General features: G+C 45.8%; 1 protein-coding gene across 5 annotated transcripts in view; it reads left to right on the top strand.

The window, feature by feature from the left end:
• Nucleotides 1-18998, top strand: part of kif13a (kinesin family member 13A) — a 269942-nt gene that overhangs the window by 157024 nt on the left and 93920 nt on the right. For all 5 annotated transcript variants that reach the window (XM_078414771.1, XM_078414778.1, XM_078414761.1 and 2 more), the window contains exons 14-19: nt 1820-1950; nt 6876-6962; nt 9552-9727; nt 12943-13156; nt 15036-15198; nt 18596-18742. In XM_078414771.1, the coding sequence (XP_078270897.1) occupies nt 1820-1950; nt 6876-6962; nt 9552-9727; nt 12943-13156; nt 15036-15198; nt 18596-18742 (918 nt within the window). The remainder of the gene's footprint in view (nt 1-1819; nt 1951-6875; nt 6963-9551; nt 9728-12942; nt 13157-15035; nt 15199-18595; nt 18743-18998) is intronic.

Raw genomic sequence — 18998 nt, 5'->3', positions numbered from 1 at the left:
TACTGTGTGCATTTTTGGTCTCCAAATTTGAGGAAGGATATTCTTGCTATTGAGGGCGTGCAGCGTAGGTTTACTAGGTTAATTCCCGGAATGGCGGGACTGTCATATGTTGAAAGACTGGAGCGACTAGGTTTGTATACACTGGAATTTAGAAGGATGAGAGGGGATCTTATCGAAACGTATAAGATTATTAAGGGGTTGGACATGTTAGAGGCAGGAAACATGTTCCCAATGTTGGGGGAGTCCAGAACCAGGGGCCACAGTTTAAGAATAAGGGGTAGGCCATTTAGAACAGAGATGAGGAAAAACTTTTTTAGTCAGAGAGTTGTGAATCTGTGAAATTCTCTGCCTCAGAGGGCAGTGGAGGCCAATTCTCTGAATACATTCAAGAGAGAGCTAGATAGAGCTCTTAAGGATAGCGGAGTCAGGGGGTATGGGGAGAAGGCAGGAACGGGGTACTGATTGAGAATGATCAGCCATGATCACATTGAATGGCGGTGCTGGCTCGAAGGGCCGAATGGCCTACTCCTGCACCTATTGTCTATTGTCTATTGTCTATTGTCTTAGCTGGCTTTACCCTGAATAATACGTGCAGGAGGAGGCCATTCGGCCCTTCGAGCTAGCACCGCCATTCAATGTGATCATGGCATAAGGACAGCAAGGTCATACCCTCTACAAACAGCATAGCAGTAAAACTCAGTTTATCTTTGTGTTAGTAGTGTCTGTCTATGTGTGAGCTTTGGCCTTTAATAAACGTAGTGAAATGCCTATGTATGTGTTTGCCTCATTGATCTAAATAAATGAATGTAAAGAGTTCTCATAGCTCAGCGCGTATGTCAGCGTTTAATTTTAATGGTCAAAATGAAAGCAACTAGAATCTTCGATTGGGATGTCATGATAAAGTACTTAGAAATTCAATAAATTCCGACACCTATTTTTTTTTTTAAATCACCAAAATCAACTTTAATCATCCTATGAAAGATGGACAACTGCATGGCAAATTTTTTTTTTTAAAAGGACACTTCACACGAATGCAAAATATACTTAGAAATTTCACTGGCCGGACCTTGCTGTCGGTTTGTTCACGTGTGAGTTGTGCTTGTGACACCTCCACATAAGTGCAGGTTGTCGTCGGTTGTCTTGCTTGTCTTGGTCCCTGTCGTAGTGGACGTCATAGGTAGCGAAGACTGAGTCGCCGGTTGTCGTCAGCTTGCTGTCGCCTATGTGGTAGGTTGTCTTAGCTTGTCGCGGGCATTGTCGTAGTGATCATTTTTTCAGCGATCTGCTACGACTTTGACAGTCGCCTAAAAAATCGCCTGTGGGACAGGCCTTTTACAGTTATACCAAGCCAATTCGCTTAAAAACCTGTACGTCTTTTGTGTGTGGGAGGAAACTGGATATAGACACAATATGCTGGAGTAACTCAGCGGGACAGGCAGCATCTCTGGAGAGAAGGAATGGGTGACGTTTCGGATCGAGACCCTTCTTCAGAAATCGGATACCCGTACGTACTCTGTACAGACAAGCACCCATAGTCAGGATCAAACCTGACGCTGGGCACCACACTGGTTTAAATATACCAATTTTAGTTCAGTAGCTGATTTCGTTTTGCTGCATATTTTGTCGTTTGCTACTGCATTAGGTTACTTTCAGCCTCTATATTTAACTTGGTAAAGGTCATGACAAAATATTTGCCAAGCCAGTGTGCATGGAAACACTGATTCATGTTGGCTTGCGGAACTCGGTGTACTGTACTGTGCATGGTATGAACGCTTGTAGCCAAGTGCTGACCTTTTTATTCTTCTGCTGTTCCCATCAGAATCACACCAGGGTTGGTGCAGATGAATCTCAGGACATTCAGCTGTGCGGAATTGGTATCCAGCCCGAGCACTGCATCATTGACTTCACGGCAGATGGCGATATCATTCTCAGCCCAAACGCAAATGCCAGGTAATCAGTCAACGTTGAAACTCTCAGTCCACGCACACCACACACGCCTCCTGCACAACAGATGTGTTTGCTGCTTCAGCAATACAGTCGCCACTCAACCCCCCCCCGAGCAGTCAAACCACCTGGAAAATCGGAGAATGGGAGACGTCCTGACATGTCAGGAAGGGAGGTTGTTCAAAGCGAAGAGTGTGTCACATGTATCAAACTGGAGACTGCATTAACGCTTCAACTTGCAGACCATGCAAAGGATCACATAGACGGTAACACATCTTTTCCAGATGCCGATCGACCTGGTGTGTTTTCCAACCTCTCCTCTCCCATGTGATTGCCAGCATTCTCTGTCTACTAATTTGATTCTTCGATGCAATTTTCATTTCTATTTGGGTTATTAGCTCTGATCTTTGACTAAACATTTTGATCTGCTCGTCACTGTACCTGTGCTGGAATTACACTGTTTTGACTCCATCTGTTTTTTCTTCATACATTGCGGAGCCCCCCATTTTTATTCCCATTCATTGATGAAAATTGGGAAATCTAGTTGTAACACTAGATAGTAACTGTGGAAAATGTAGAGTTTCCCGTTAAATTTGAGTTTGAGTTTGAGTTTAGTTGAATTGAGTATTTCTCACTCAATTTATTTTTGGCTGTGGAGAGCCAGTCAATGGATATTTGTAAGGCAGATGTAGATAGATTCTTGATTAGTACGGGTGTCAGGGGTTATGGGGAGAAGGCAGGAGAATGGGATTTAGGAGGGAGATTTAAGTGGCACAGGGTCGGCACGGTGGTACAGCGGTGGTGTTGCTGCCTTACAGCGCCAGGGATCCGGGTTCGATCCTGACCACGGGTGCTGTCTGTACGGAGTTTGTACGTTCTCCCCGTGACTTGAGTGGGGTTTTTTCCGGGATCTCCATTTTCCTGCACCAACTCTACCGCTGCGCCACCATGCCTCCCTATTGGATCTTTCTCCGTCTAAGAAGGCAATTCTTACACAAATAATCAATATCATGCATTTTATTAACAAAAATGCTATTGTAAAACAAGGACTGAATAATAAGTAATAATTCTAGCCTTAGAGGGAGTTTCTAGCCTTAGAGGGAGTTTCTAGCCTTAGAGGGAGTACAGAGAAGGTTCACCAGATTGATCCCTGGGATGGCAGGACTTTCATATGAAGAAAGACTGGATAGACTCGGCTTGTACTCGCTGGAATTTAGAAGATTGAGGGGGGATCTTATTGAAACATATAAAATTCTTAAGAGGTTGGAGAGGCTAGATGCGGGAAGATTGTTCCCGATGTTGGGGAAGTCCAGAACCAGGGGTCACAGCTTAAGGATAAGGGGGAAGTCTTTTAGGACCGAGATGAGAAAACATTTCTTCACACAGAGAGTGGTGAGTCTGTGGAATTCTCTGCCGCAGAGGGTAGTTGAGGCCAGTTCATTGGCTATATTTAAGAGGGAGTTAGATGTGGCCCTTTTTGCTAAAGGGATTAGGGGGTATGGAGAGAAGGCAGGTACAGGCTACTGAGCTGGATGATCAGCCATGATCATATTGAATGGCGGTGCAGGCTCGAAGGGCCGAATGGCCTACTCCTGCACCTATTTTCTATGTTTCTATGTTTCTAAGTACATTGGAGTTAAAGGAGCAGTAAAATTTGTATGACTTCTGTGTACAGTGCCCTTTTTTTAACAAATACTTTATTCCAAAACAAAAACAAACAGACAAAGTAGTAACGCGATCAAATCAAAAGCTGCCCATATGGGCAGTTTACAAACAAATCAGTCACCAAATGAAAATTGCGCCAACTTTGTCAATTCGACCTCCCGCGGCGACCAGCGCTCACGGAAGGCCTCCAGTGTCCCCGTGTACACTGCCTTTGGGAGTGGGAAACAAAGTTCAGACTGCGTAGGAAAATAACTGCAGAGGCTGGTACAAATCAAAGTAACTCAGCAGGTCAGGCAGCATCTCAGGAGAGAAGGAATGGGTTACGGACTTCATTGCCACAATAGCCGATACCATCATCCCCACGGTAAGGGTCAGTATCTTCCCTAACCAAAAACCCTGGGTGGACAGGTCTATTCGCGTGGCCTTGAATGCTCGCACCGCTGCTTACAACTCCGGCCTGGCATCCGGCAACATGGACGACTACAAGAGAGAGTCCTACCGACTGCGAAGGGCAGTGAAGGATGCAAAAAGGAGGTACCGGGACAAGATGGAGTCACAGATGGAGCAGCAGGACACCAGGCGCCTTTGGCAGGGGCTACGGACTATAACTAGCTACAGGTCCAGCACCCCCTCAACCGGAAGTGCCGGCTCCTCCTTAGCTGATGACCTGAACACTTTTTATGCACGGTTTGAGACGGGTAACACCACCAGCTCGCCGTCTAAAAACAGCACCGAAGGGGCGCTGGCTAGCGAGGCTGGAGGGGGATCCACCGCCGGGGATGTGCACACATTCTCGGTGTCCGAGCATGAGGTGAGGTGGGCTCTGATGCGTGTGAACACGAGGAAAGCTGGAGGCCCAGATGGTATATCTGGGCGAGTACTAAAGTCTTGTGCTACTCAGCTTGCTCCAGTGCTCACCACAATATTCAACCTCTCCTTGGCAAAGTCCGTGGTCCCTGCATGCTTCAAAAGATCCATCATTGTACCGGTGCCAAAGAATGCCTCTCCAGCGTGTTTAAATGACTACCGACCGGTGGCCCTCACCTCGGTTGTCATGAAATGCTTTGAGAGGCTAGTCAAGAAGCACATCTGCGCCCTCCTTCCTCGCAACATGGACCCACTACAGTTCGCATACCGTCCGAACAGGTCCACGGATGATGCGGTCTCCCAGGTTCCACACACCGCTCTCTCTCATCTGGACAGCCAGGGGGGCTATGCGAGGATGCTGTTCATTGACTTTAGTTCAGCATTCAACACAATAGCCCCCAGCAGACTGGTTGAGAAGCTGCTGAAACTGGGGCTTAGCACCCCTCTGTGTGCCTGGGTCCTGGACTTTCTCACTGCCAGGCCCCAAGTGGTCAGGATGGGGGAACACACATCTAGCTCCCTCACCCTGAACATAGGATCCCCCCAGGGCTGCGTCCTTAGCCCCCTACTGTACTCCCTGTGGGGCCAGGTTCAGCTCAAAGTCCATCATCAAGTTTGCTGATGACACTGTGGTGGTGGGCCGGATCTCCGACAACGATGAGAAGAGCCTACCGGGAGGAGGTGGCTGATCTGGCACTCTGGTGTCAGGACAATAGCCTCCTCTTGAATGTAACTAAAACAAAGGAGGTGATTGTGGACTTCAGAAGGGCTAAACATCCAAGGACGTACATGCCACTGGAGATAAATGGGTCTATTGTGGATAGGGTGAGCAGTTTTAAATACTTGGGAGTCCGCATCGCAGAAGATCTGACGTGGGCAACGCACATTGCCGCACTGGTGGGTAAGGCTAAGCAGCGCCTTTACCACCTTAGACAACTGAGGAAATTCAGAGTGTCTCTGAAGATCCTTCATTGCTTCTACTCTGGGGCTGTAGAGAGCATCCTGTCCGGCAACATTACAGTCTGGTTTGGGAACAGCTCTGCCCAGGACAGGATGGCCCTGCAGAGAGTAGTGCGTTCGGCAGAACGCACCATGGGAACTACACTCGTCCCCCTGCAGGACCTATACATCAGGAGGTGCAGATCCAGAGCAAGCAAGATCATGAGGGACCCCTGCCACCCCAGTAACGGACTGTTCCAGATGCTACGATCAGGCAAACGCCTCCGCTGTCACGCTGTGAAAACAGAGAGGATGAGACGGAGCTTCTTCCCACAAGCCATCAGGACTGTCAACTTTTATAACCCCAGAGACTAAATTTTTGTCGACACTAATAGTAACTTATTAACTTTATTTATATGCTTTAACTGTAATTCTTTTTGTGCACAACCCGCAGGCATTGCCACTTTCATTTCACTGCACATCGTGTATGTGTATGTGACAAATAAATTTGACTTGACTTGACTCCTGAGATGCTGCCTGACCTGCTGAGTTACTCCAGCATTTTGTGAATAAGTTCAGACTGCAGCATTTTTCTTTTTTGAACTCTGAAAGACATCTGCCCTAAGAAGATTATTTTAAAATGTAGATAAACACCCAATTCCATTTAGGATCATCAGAGGAATGACATGTGGTAGAGGCATCAAAGGAGCATTGTTCTAGGTTAGATTTGCTCATAAACACCCTCTAATGTTCAGCTGGAAGGTTGCAGCCCTCTGAAATAGGGTGTGTCTACACCAGGCCCTTTTCTTTATTGCTTAGAATCTTCTATATACTAAAACTCGTGTTTGTTTGTTTGTTTGTTTGTTTGTTTGTTTGTTTGTTTGTTCCTGAACTACAGCCAAAACGGTACACGATAGCGCGACAATTTTGGCCCACCTTACTCACCGTCATCCCTTTGGTGCTAATGGAAGAAGTTTCATTGAAATCGGTGTTATATTTTTAAAGTTATTCACATTTTAAAGTTTAAATCTATCTCCGAGGGGGGAAGGGGAAGGGAGGGAGGGGAGGGGGGGGAGGGAGAGGGGAAGGAGGGAGTGGGGAGGAGGGAGGATAAGAGGGTTGAGGGGGATGGAGTGGGGGGGAAGAGGGGATGGGGAAGGGGGGAGGGGAAGGGGAGAGGGGGTGGAGGGAGGGGGGTGGGGAAGGGAGAGGGGGGGAGAGGGCACTGCACCAATGCAGGAGAGGTTTGGGTCCAACTTGGTCTAGTATATTCTAAGATGCTCTGTTCTGGTTCTTTGCTTGGAGAAAGTTCAACCACTGTGCAAATCTCCAACTAGTACCTGGCGAAATGTCGCAACAGTGAAACAAAAATGATTTATTTGCACGATTTCACTCAGCAGGTCCGGATTCTGAAATGGGGGCGGAATTCATTCGTGAACACATTTTATTTTACTTTTCAGAACTTGCTTGAATGGCGCTGTGATAAACGTTCCCAACTCTCTCTGGCATGGAGACAGAATTCTCTGGGGCAATAACCACTTCTTTAGGTATGTCATATTATAATTCAGATAATGTTTTTATGAAATGTTCAGTCTCTCTACTGCTGCTCGCAAACATTTCTTGCAAAAATGCATCCTTCTTTGCATGATCACCTCCACTCTGCTACCTTTTCTCTCCTCTCCTCCTATTGAGTTAGTTTAGAATAGTTTAGAGATACAGCGTGGAAAACAGTTCCTTCGGCCCACCCAATCTGCACCGACCAGCGATCCCCGCACACTGACATTATCCTACACACACTCGGGACAATTTACAATGATACCACGTGAATTAGCCAACAAACCTGTATGTCTTTGGAGTGTGGGAGGAAACTGGAGCTCCTGGGAAAAAAACACGCAGGTAACGGAGAGAACATACAAACTCCGTACAGACTGTACTCATAGTCAGGATCGAACCTGAGTCTCTGACGCTGTAAGGCAGCAACTCTACCGCTGCGCCATCGTGCCGCCGCGATCTATCTCCAATCTCTGTGTCTATCTCATTTCCATTGTCCCTCTATTTCTGCATCAGCCTCTTGCCTTATTCCTCTGTCTCATCCCTTCTCCATTTTCTCGTCAAAAATGACGTATTTTCAGAAAGATTTTCAGACATTCATTAAGTCAAGTGGGAACAGTCTGTTGAGTTGTCCCGGCAGTTGCATCCGACAATTTTTTTATCGCGCAATAGGTCACGGTCTCAGGATACAGGATGCAACATTTTAACCGCAGATCGGATCTTCGGGCAGAAGTTGGTGAATCAATGGAATTCTCTGCAATGGAGGACGGTGGAGACCAGGCATTAAATGTACTCAAGGAGGGAGATACCATGCAAAAGAGATGGGAGACGTTGGGAGGAAGCAAGACCGTGGTTGTGGAGTGGAACACACTGAATGATCAAACAGACCTTAGGGGTTAAATGACATTATGATCTCGATTTCCTGCTGGTGAATCTGTGGAATTCATTGTCACAGAAGGCTGTGGAGGCCAAGTCAATGGATATTTTTAAGGCAGAGATAGATAGATTCTTGATTAGTGTGGGTGTCAGGGGTTATGGGGAGAAGGCAGGAGAATGGAATTGAGAGGGAGAGATAGATCAGCCATGATTGAATGGCGGAGTAGACTTGATGGGCCGAATGCCTAATTCTGCTTCCATGACTTCTGCTTTAGAAGGATGAGAGGGGATCTTACCGAAACCTATAAGATTATTAAGGGGTTGGACACGTTAGAGGCAGGAAACATGTTCCCAATGTTGGGGGAGTCCAGAACCAGGGGCCACAGTTTAAGAATAAGGGGTAGGCCATTTAGAACGGAGATGTGGAAAAACTTTTTCAGTCCGAGAGTTGTAAAATGTGAAATAAATTCAGTTATTTTCAACTAATTTTGCATCGGGCAAGAGGTCACGTGAAAATATTGATCATAATTGGACAATCTTACTCAAACTGCAGAGATATCTATTGTGTGAATGGAGTAGATGAATGCATAAATGTTACATAAACCCAGCAGTAGAGCCACTGCCTCACAGCTCCAGTGACCCGGGTTCAGACCTGACCTTGGGTGCTGTCTAGGTGACGTTTGTACATTCTCTCTGTGATCGCGTGGGTTTCCTCCAGGTGCTCCGGTTTCCTCCCACATCTCAAAGACGTGTGGGTTTGTAGGTTAATTGGCCTCTGTAAACTGCCTCGAGTGCGTAGGACGCAAAAGTGGGATAACATGGAACTAGTGATCGATGGTCGACGTAGACTCAATGGGCCGAACGGCCTGTTTCCACACTAAACTAAAGCAGTTCTGCTAAAGATTCGAAATTCAAGCAATTCTGCTAATTGGCAGCACAGTGGCACTGTCGTCGAGTTGCTACATCATAGCGCCAGAGACCCGGGTTTGATCCTGACTATGGATGATGTAAGAAAATAACTGCAGATGCTGGTACAAATCGAAGGTATTTATTTCACAAAATGCTGGAGTAACTCAGCAGGTCAGGCAGCATCTCGGGAGAGAAGGAATGGGTGACGTTTCGGGTAGAGACCCTTCTTCAGACTGATGTCAGGAGGGCGGGACAAAAACAAAGACTATGGATGATGTCTGTACGGAATTTGCATGTTCTCCCCGTGACCGCGTGGGCTTTACCTGCGTGCTCCAGTTTCCTCCTGCATTGCAAAGATGTGCAGGTTTGTAGGTTAATTGGCTTTGTTAAAATCGTCCCTAGTGTGTAGGATAGTGCTAGTGTACAGCATGATTGCTGGTTGGTGCGGACTCGATGGGCCGAAGGGCCTGTTTCTGAAGCAATTCTGAACTACTATCTACCTCTTTGGTGACCCTCGGACTATCCTTGATCGGACTTTGCTTGCTTTACCTTGCACTAAACATTATTCCCTTATCATGTATCTATACACTGTAAATGGCTCGATTGTAATCACATGTTGTCTTTCTGCTGTCTGGTTAGCGCGCAACAAGAGCTTTTTACTGTACCTCAGTACACGTGCCAATAAACTAAACTATAAACATTTCCACGCTCTGTCTGTAAAGTCTAAAGGCTGAATCGTGGAAATGCCACTGAGTAAATATGTTGCAGTAATGAAGTAATTGTTTTTTTTACATAAATAGGATTAACCTACCTATGAGGAAGAGGAGAGACAAGTTAAAAGAATATGAGTGTGAGACGGATCGAGACGGTGTTGTAGATCAGGATGTGGAGACGGCAAGCGAAGCTTCATCTGAACCGGACTATAACTACGAGTTTGCACAGATGGAAGTCATGATGAAAGCTCTCAGCAGTAACGGTGAGTGGCAGACCTTGGGACTAAATTCGTTTTTAACCATCTGAATTATTAAACTGGTCCAGGTGCTCATCCACTTACAATGGGGTTACGTTCCGATAAACCCATCGCAAAGCGAAAAAAATATCGTACGTCGAAATGCATTTAATACACCTGTTCACGTGGCTGGAAGCGAGCTGCCATTGCCCAGCGTTGCACTGTTGCAAAGTTGAAATATCGTAAGTCGAAGCATCGTTAGTCGGGGAGCATCTGTACATGGATAGGAGCGGTTTAGAGGCATATGGGCCAAACGCAGGGACTAGTGTAGATGGGACACGTTGGCCGGTGATGGGCAAGTTGGGCTGAGGGGCTTGGTTAGAAACATTGAAAATAGGTGCAGGAATTTATTTTATTTTATTCTGTATTTTAAAACTAAAGTTTTATTTTAAAAAATTGTAATAACATTTTTTTTAATTTAAAAAGTTTTACATTTTAATACATTTTATATTATCTTAATTTATAAAATAAATTATAAATTTATATATTTTTAGATAAATATGCCATTTCCTTGAATTAGAATCACATAGAAACCTAGAAACATAGAGGATAGGTACAGGAGTAGGCCATTCGGCCCTTCGAGCCAGCACCACCATTCAATATGATATGGCTAATCATGGCTGATTATCCAAAATCAGTACCCCATTTTCCCCATATCCCTTGATTCCGTTAGCCCTAAGAGCTAAATCTAACTCTCTCTTGAAGCCATCCAGTAAATTGGCCTCCACTGCCTTCTGTGGCAGAGAATTCAGAGTCATACAGCACGGAAACAGACCCTTTGGCCCAACTTGCCCAATGCCGACTAAAATGCCCTATCTACACTAGTCCCTCTTTGGCCCCTATCCCTCTGAACCTGTCCTATCGATGTACCTGACCAAATGTCTTTTAAATGTTGTTATAGTACTTGCCTCAACTACCTCCTCTGGCAGTTCATTTTTTATAGCCACAGTCCTATCATATCATATCATATCATATATATACAGCCGGAAACAGGCCTTTTCGGCCCTCCAAGTCCGTGCCGCCCAGTGATCCCCGTACATTAACTCTATCCTACACCCACTAGGGACAATTTTTACATTTACCCAGCCAATTAACCTACATACCTGTACGTCTTTGGAGTCCTCTGTGTGAAAATGTTGCCACTCAGGTTCCTATAAATTCTCACCTTAAATCTATATCCTCTGATTCTTGATTCTCCGACTGGGTAAAGACTCCGTGCATCTACCCTTTCTATCTCCCTCATGACCTTATACACCTCCATCCTCCTGCGATCCAAGAAATAAGAGAGTAACTCAGCGGGTCAGGAAAATATAGATGCTGGAATAACTCAGCGGGTCCATGTTCTCCAGAGTCTGAAGAAGGGTCCTGACCCACAACATCACCTATACATGTTCTCCAAACATGCTGGCTGACTTGCTGAGTTACTCCAGCACTTTGTGTCTTTTAAAAAAGATAAACCAGCATCTGCAGTTCCTTGTTTCTACGTTTTGACGGTTCCACTGTGAAATCTCCAGAGGGTATGCCAACTTTGAAGGAGTTCTCCTCCTTTGTTTATGAAGAAGGGTCCCGACCCGAAACACCACCGATCCATGTTCTCCGGAGATGTTGCCTGACCCGCTGAGTTAATCCGGCATTTTGCGATTTTCTTTTTGCATTCAATGATTCATTGATACAATAGACAATAGACAATAGGTGCAGGAGGAGGCCATTCGGCCCTTCGAGCCAGCACCGCCATTCAATGTGATCATGGCTGATCATTCTCAATCAGTACCCCGTTCCTGCCTTCTCCCCATACCCCCTGACTCCGCTATCCTTAAGAGCCCTATCTAGCTCTCTCTTGAATGCATTCAGCGAATTGGCCTCCACTGCCTTCTGAGGCAGAGAATTCCACAGATTCACAACTCTCTGACTGAAAAAGTTTTTCCTCATCTCAGTTCTAAATGGCCTAACCCTTATTCTTAAACTGTGGCCCCTTGTTCTGGACTCCCCCAACATTGGGAACATGTTTCCTGCCTCTAACGTGTCCAACCTCTTAATAATCGTATACGTTTTGATAAGATCTCCTCTCATCCTTCTAAATTCCAGTGTATCCTAGTCGCTCCAGTCTTTCAACATATGACAGTCCCGCCATTCCGGGAATTAACCTAGTAAACCTACGCTGTACGCCCTCAATACCTTATCACATGTACCTAGGGACACTGAAATGCTTGGTTTTGCATACAACCCAGTATAAACATACAGCAGACCTCACATAGGCAGTACACAAGAGTCGTCATGTGTCTGGTGCCGACAAAGTTATAAAAAGTTAAAAAATCACCACATTCACACTGTAAATCTTTTTACCAATTTACAGTAATCAATTAACCTACCAACCCACAGCTCCCTGGGATGTGGAAGAAACCAGCATCTGCAGTTCCTTTGTTTCAACATGTTCAGTTTAGTGTAGTTTATTGTCACGTATACTGAGGTACAGGTACAGTGAAAACCTTTTGTTGCGTGCCAACCAGTCAGCATTCTGGTTAATCTCTTCTGCACCCTCTTTGACGCCTCCACATCCTTCCTGTTGTACCTGCCAAGTGAAATGCGTGTTTAGTTTAGTTTAGAGATGCAGCGTGGAAACAGGTCCATTGGCCCACCGGGTCCGCGCCAACCAGCGATCCCCGCACATTAACACTATCCTACACACACACACTAGGGACAATTTTTACATTTACCAAGCCAATTTAGCTACGAAGCTGTACGTCTTTGGAGGCCTTCTACATGGAAACATAGAAAATAGGTGCAGGAGGAGGACGTTTGGCCCTTCGAGCCAGCACCGCCATTCATTGTGATCATGACTGATCATCCACAATCAGTAACCCGTGCCTGCCGTAGACAATAGACAATGGACTATAGCTGCAGGAGTTGGCCATTCGGCCCTTCGAGCCAGCACCGCCATTCAATGTGATCATGGCTGATCATTCTCAATCAGTACTCCGTTCCTGCCCTCTCCCCATACCCCCTGACTCCGCTATCCTAAAGAGCTCTATCTAGCTCTCTCTTGAATGCATTCAGAGAATTGGCCTCCACTGCCTTCTGAGGCAGAACCTCAAACACCTAGATGTTTTTTTGGAGGGAGGGGGAGGGGTGCAAACTGCATTTAACCACCTTGTGTGATTTTCTTGTTTGTTTTTTTGTTGCAGATCCTGTGCAGAACGTGGTGCAGGTTCTCGAGAAGCAGCACTTAGAGGAGAAACAAAACGCACTTGAAGAACAGCGACTGATGTACGAGCGGGAGCTGGATCTCCTTCGTCAACAGCTGCTGTCTCCGGACAGACTGCACCGTCAGAGCATCGATAGATTATCGTACACCCCCCAAACTGCACAGCAGAAAGTCAAGCTCTGGTCTGAGGAGAGGTACGAGTCAGGCGGCGCCAAAACAGACCCACCTTGTCTTTTTTTTAGTTCAGTTTAGTTTAGAGATACAGCGCAGAAACAGGCCCTTCGGCCCATGCTGACCAAGTTGGCAGATTTGGGTAATGTGCAAGATGGAACTGCAGATGCTGGTTTACAACGAAGATAGACACAGAATGCTGGAGTAACTCAGCGGGACAGGCAGTATCTCTGGAAAGAAGGAATGGGTGATGTTTCGGGTCGAGACCATTTTTCAAACTGGAAGTCAGGGGAGAGGGAGGCACAGGATAAGGAAAGGTAAGGTGCGAAAACGTTACATCAAAGGAGATGAGGTTCAAGGAAAATGTAGAATAGATCATTCTAGGCGAAGGTGATAACGATAGACAATAGACAATAGGTGCAGGAGTAGGCCATTCGGCCCTTCGAGCCAGCACCACCATTCAATGTGATCATGGCTGATCATTCTCAATTAGTACCCCGTTCCTGCCTTCTCCCCATACCCCCTGACTCCGCTATCCTTAAGAGCTCTATCAAGCTCTCTCTTGAATGCATTCAGAGAATTGGCCTCCACTGCCTTCTGAGGCAGAGAATTCCACAGATTTACAACTCTCTGACTGAAAAAGTTTTCCTCATCTCCGTTCTAAATGGCCTACCCCTTATTCTTAAACTGTGGTCCCTGGTTCTGGAACCACCCAACATTGGGAACATGTTTCCTGCCTCTAACGTGTCCAACCCCTTAATAATCTTATATGATACAGAGATAAAATTTAATCAGGGGGGGGGCAGTCAGACTGGTCGGAGAACTAGGAAGGGGGAGGGATGGAGAGAGAGGGAAAGCAAGGGTTACTTGAAGTTAGAGAAGTCAATATTCATACTGCTGAGGTGTAAGCTGTCCAAGCGAAATTGGGTAATCTCATTTGCCTGTGTTTGGCTCATCGCTCACTCCACACTCTTCCCATCGATCTATTTGTATGAGTGTGCAAACCAATATTGACCACGCGTCTAGCTGAACTATGCACGGCAGACTACTTCAATATCCACTGCTCCCCAACCCCTCTGCTTCTTGTACTCAACTGGGGGGGTCAGCTTGGGACGGCACGGTGGCGCAGAAGTAGAGTTGCTGCCTTACAGTGCCAGAGACCTGGGTTTGATCCTGACTACGGGTGGGTGCGTGTCGGTACGGAGTTTGTACGTTCACCCCGAGACCAGCGTGGGTTGTCCCTCGATGCTCCGGTTTCCTCCCACGCTCCAAAGAACTGCAGGTTTGTACGTTAATTGGTTTCTGTAAATTGTCCATTAGGATAGAACTAGCGTACAGGTGATCGCTGATCGGCGCAGATTTAGTGGGCCGAAGGGCCTCTTTCCACACTAAGTTTCAAAAAATTAAAAACTAAACTAAACCAGTTTATAGGTTAAACATGTTTATCGGTTAATTGGCTTCGCTAAAGATTGTAAATTGTCCCTAGTGTGTAGGATAGTGCTAGTGTACGGGGATCACTGGTCAGCACGGACTTGGTGGGCCAAAGGGCCGGCTTCCGTGCTGTATCCCTAAACTCTAAACTAAACTAAAGTCCAGAGCATTTTCAGTAACAAATGAAACTCCTGAACTTTTATTCACTAAATGTTGGAGTAACTCAGCAGGTCAGGCAGCATCTCAGGAGAGAAGGAATGGGTGATGTTTCAGGTCGTGACCCGAAACGTCACCCATTCCTTCGCTCCTGAGATGCTGCCTGACCTGCTGAGTTACTCCAGCATTTTGCGAATAAATACCTTTGATTTGTACCAGCATCTGCAGTTAGTTTCTTAAACTCCTGAACTTAGTGGGGAAAGGGGGGTGGGTAATGTTGATTCATTTTTTCCAGTCTTTGTTTTCCTGTTGCAGGGATCAACTCTTCCGTCACAGTCTGGCGAAGTTGAGAGAGCAAATCGTGAGAGCCAACGCTCTGGTGAGAGAAGCCAACTTCCTGGCGGAAGAGATGGATAAACAGACCGATTACCAAGTAACATTGCAAATCCCAGCAGCAAATCTCAGCGCCAACAGGAAGGTAGGCAGATTCTGCAACGTTGCTTCCAAACTGATTATTTTAAGACGGCCAACATTTGTTTTCCATGTAGAAACAAGGACCCGCAGATGCATGTTTACAACAAAAAAAAGGGCACACAGTTCTGGTGTAACTTAGGCAGCATCTCTGGATAACATGGATAGGTGACGTTTGGGGTCGGAACCTTTCTTCAGACTCTTTGGGTCGGGACTCTTCTTCAGACTGATAGTCATAGAGTCTTACAATGTGGAAACAGGCCCTTCTGCCCAACTTGCCCACACCGGCCAACATTTTCCCAGCTACACTCGTCCCACCTGCCTGGGTTTGGCCCATATCCCTCTAAACCTGTCCTATCCATGTACCTGTCTGAATGTTTCATAAGCATTGTGATAGTCCCTGCCTCAACTACCTCCTCTGGCAGCTCGTTCCATACACCCTCCACCCTTTGTGTGAAAAAGTTACCCCTCAGATTCCCATTAAATCCTTTCCCCTTCACCTTAAACCTCTGTCCTCTGGTCCTCGATCCCCCCCCCCACTGTGGGCAAGAGACTCTGTGCATCTACCTGATCTATTTCTCGCATGATTTTGGACACATTTTCTACACTTGTTTTCCTTTGTCAATTATCATGGGCTATTGATTTGTTAAACGCATCACTTTTGAAGGTCAATGGGTCAATACATGCTGGAGGGTCAGATTTTGCCCCGCTGTTCATTTTGTTGCTGGTCCGACCAAGATGACCTTTTTTGGACTGGTGGAAAATCCAGACTAGTTCACCCATGTCATCGGAGAAGGGAATCTGACATCCCAGCTTCTGCCTCCAGCACCTCCCTTGGTACCAACCACTCTCTGTGTATAAAAAAAACTTGCCCCGCTCATCTCCTTTAAACCCCTCAGTCAGTCACACTCCAAAGAAACCAATCCAAGTTTGGGAAAACAAATCCATTATTCGTAATAAGGAGGAAACTTTGTTTATTTTACTTGTAATTTCCTTCCATATGGTAGAAGGCACCAGATAATTCAGCACAGGTAATCCTCATGTTAAGAGGGTAGCAAATAGCTTGTATTGACCATTGGCCAATGTCATCTGTGCAAGTGTCAAGAAACGCAAGTTGAAAAAATTATGCATTGTGTTTGTTTATTTACTTTTACCACATAAATTCAGTAGGAGCAAATTTTATTCCATATCCCAATGTTTTGGGGAGTCATAGAGTGATACAGTGTGGGGAAAAAGGCCCTTCGGCCCAACTTGCCCACACCGGCCAACATATCCCAGCTACCCTATTCCCACAGGCCCGTTAAGAAAGCAAACTCAATGCTAGCATTTATTTCAAGAGGGCTTGGATACGAAAACAGGGATGTAATGTTGAGGCTCTATAAGGCGCTGGTAATGCCACATTTGGAATATTGTGAGCAATTTTGGGCACCATATCTGTGGAAGGATGTGCTGGCTCTGGAGGAGGTTTACAAGAATGATCCCAGGAATGAGGAGGTTAACCTATGATGAGCGATTGTCGGCACTGGGCCTGTACTCGCTGGAGTTTGAGGGGGAACCTAATTGAAACATAGAGAATCTTAGTGAAAGGCTTGGATAGAGTGGATGTGGAGAGGATGTATTGGTGAATTTTGTAAGGGGGAATTTCTGTAACTTGAACGGGTGTAACGTGGGGCTCACCTGTTGTTTCTTCATAGAGATATTATGGTTTTACTTTTTGATTAATTTTCTAAGGGAAAAATCTGCTTTAAATCTGCATAGGTTACTTCAAGAGACGCCCCTTTGGTAATCTGAAAATGGCACCTTGCAGTGTTGGTGCATATCTAGTGTAGATGCGCATGTTGTTGGCATGGGCAGGTTGAGCCGAAGGGCCTGTTTTCACGCTCTACGAATCTATGCTCAGACATGGAGTCTTGCAGCACTGAAACAACAGGTTCACTGAATCCATCCATGTCAACCATTTACCCTAATCTCATACAAATATCCCATTTGATTCCCTCCACCATCCTATCGATTCACCCCCCCCCCCCCCCATTCGTCTACACACTCGTAGCAATTTACAGTGGGCAATTAATCCAGCAAACTCTGGGTCTTTGGGATGAAGGAGGAAACTGAAGCTACTGGAGGAAACCTATAGGGGAGGGGATACAGTCTAAGAATAAAGGGGAGGCCATTCAAAACTGAGGTGAGAAGAAACTTTTTCACCCAGAGAGTTGTGAATTTGCGGAATTCTCTGCCACGAGGGCAGTGGAGGCCAATTCACTGGATGAATTTAAAAGAGAGTTAGATAGAGCTCTAGGGGCTAGCGGAATCAAGGGATATGGGGAGAAGGCAGGCACGGGTTACTGATTGTGGATGGTCAGCCATGATCACAATGAATGGCGGTGCTGGCTCGAAGGGCCAAATGGCCTCCTCCTGCACCTATTTTCTATATTTCTCTGTTTCAACATGGTCACAGGGAGAACGTACCAAATTCACAGAGACAGCACCTGAGGTCAGGGTTGAACCTTGGTCTCTGGAGCTGTAAGTAGTGGCACCTGTGATACCCTGCCACCCTTCCACTCATTGTTCCCTCCTCCAGTCTGTTGTGATTTCACTCCATGTTTTGGCTCTAATTTATAATTGAACTTTGTTTCATAAGTTCGTAAGTGATAGGAGCAGAATTAGGCCATTCGGCCCGTTACGTCTACTCCCCTATTTAGTCATGGCTGATCTCTCTCTCCCTCCTTTCCCCATTTTCCTGTCTTTTCCTCATAACCCCGAACACCTGTACTAATCAAGAATCTATCTATCTCTGCCTTACAAATATCCATTGACTTGGCCTCCACAGCCTTCTGTGGCAATGGATTCCACAGATTCACCACCCTCTGACTAAAGAAACTCCTCCACATCTCCTTCTTAAAGGAACGTCCTTTAATTCTGAGGCTATGACCTCTAGTCCTAGACTCTCCCACTAGTGGAAACATCCTCTCCACATCCACACTCTCCACGTTCCTACAATTGGTCTGTATTCCCTCTTTGAAGATGCCGATGAATCCGCTCCTTCAAAACGTTTCAGATGTTGTGTTCAATGTGTATTGTATTTTACCTTTCTTTTAGATGTGGATGAGCAAAGCGTTGCACCAATCCTTCGTGATAACTTGCTTTGATAGAAAATAGGTGCGGGGGTAGGCCATTCTGCCCTTCGAGCCAGCACCGCCATTCAATATGATGATGGCTGATCATCCAAAATCAGTACCCTGTTCTGTTTTTTCCCCCCACGATTCCCTTAGTCCTAAGAGCTAAATCTCACTCTCTCTTGAAAAATCTCCACTCTCTCTTGAAAACAGTTTAGTTCTGTTTAGTTTGGTTTATTGTCATGTGTACCGAGGTACAGTGAAAAGCTTTACTGTTCTTTATCTACACAGAGGGGAGCAATTGTGAGCGAATCCGCCATCCAAGTTCGACGCAAGGGAAAAGGTACCCAAGTGTGGGCAATCGAGAAACTGGAGAACAAATTGATTGATATGAGAGATCTCTATCAAGATTGGAGGGAGAAAGACATGGTTGAATATGTGAGTGCAAGGAACATGTGAATGCTGAACTGTTTGAGAAATGTTGCCATTTACCAATTAGAGTTGGCTTGTAAGAGCGGTTTTGTAGGACATACTATTGCACAAATATGCTGCACTAGACAATAATGGAATAAGGATTTGTGTTTGTAAATTCCATGCATTATTGAATTTCCACACTTGGCAAAACTGCTTGAATAAGGGACTGTGCTGGAGAAACTTCCTTTCCCACTATAATTTATTAATCGTTATTCCTTTA

This window comes from Rhinoraja longicauda, chromosome 2 (genome assembly GCF_053455715.1).
Source record: "Rhinoraja longicauda isolate Sanriku21f chromosome 2, sRhiLon1.1, whole genome shotgun sequence".
Classification (NCBI taxonomy): Eukaryota; Metazoa; Chordata; class Chondrichthyes; order Rajiformes; family Arhynchobatidae; genus Rhinoraja; species Rhinoraja longicauda.
This window is presented reverse-complemented; position numbering and strand designations above follow the sequence as displayed.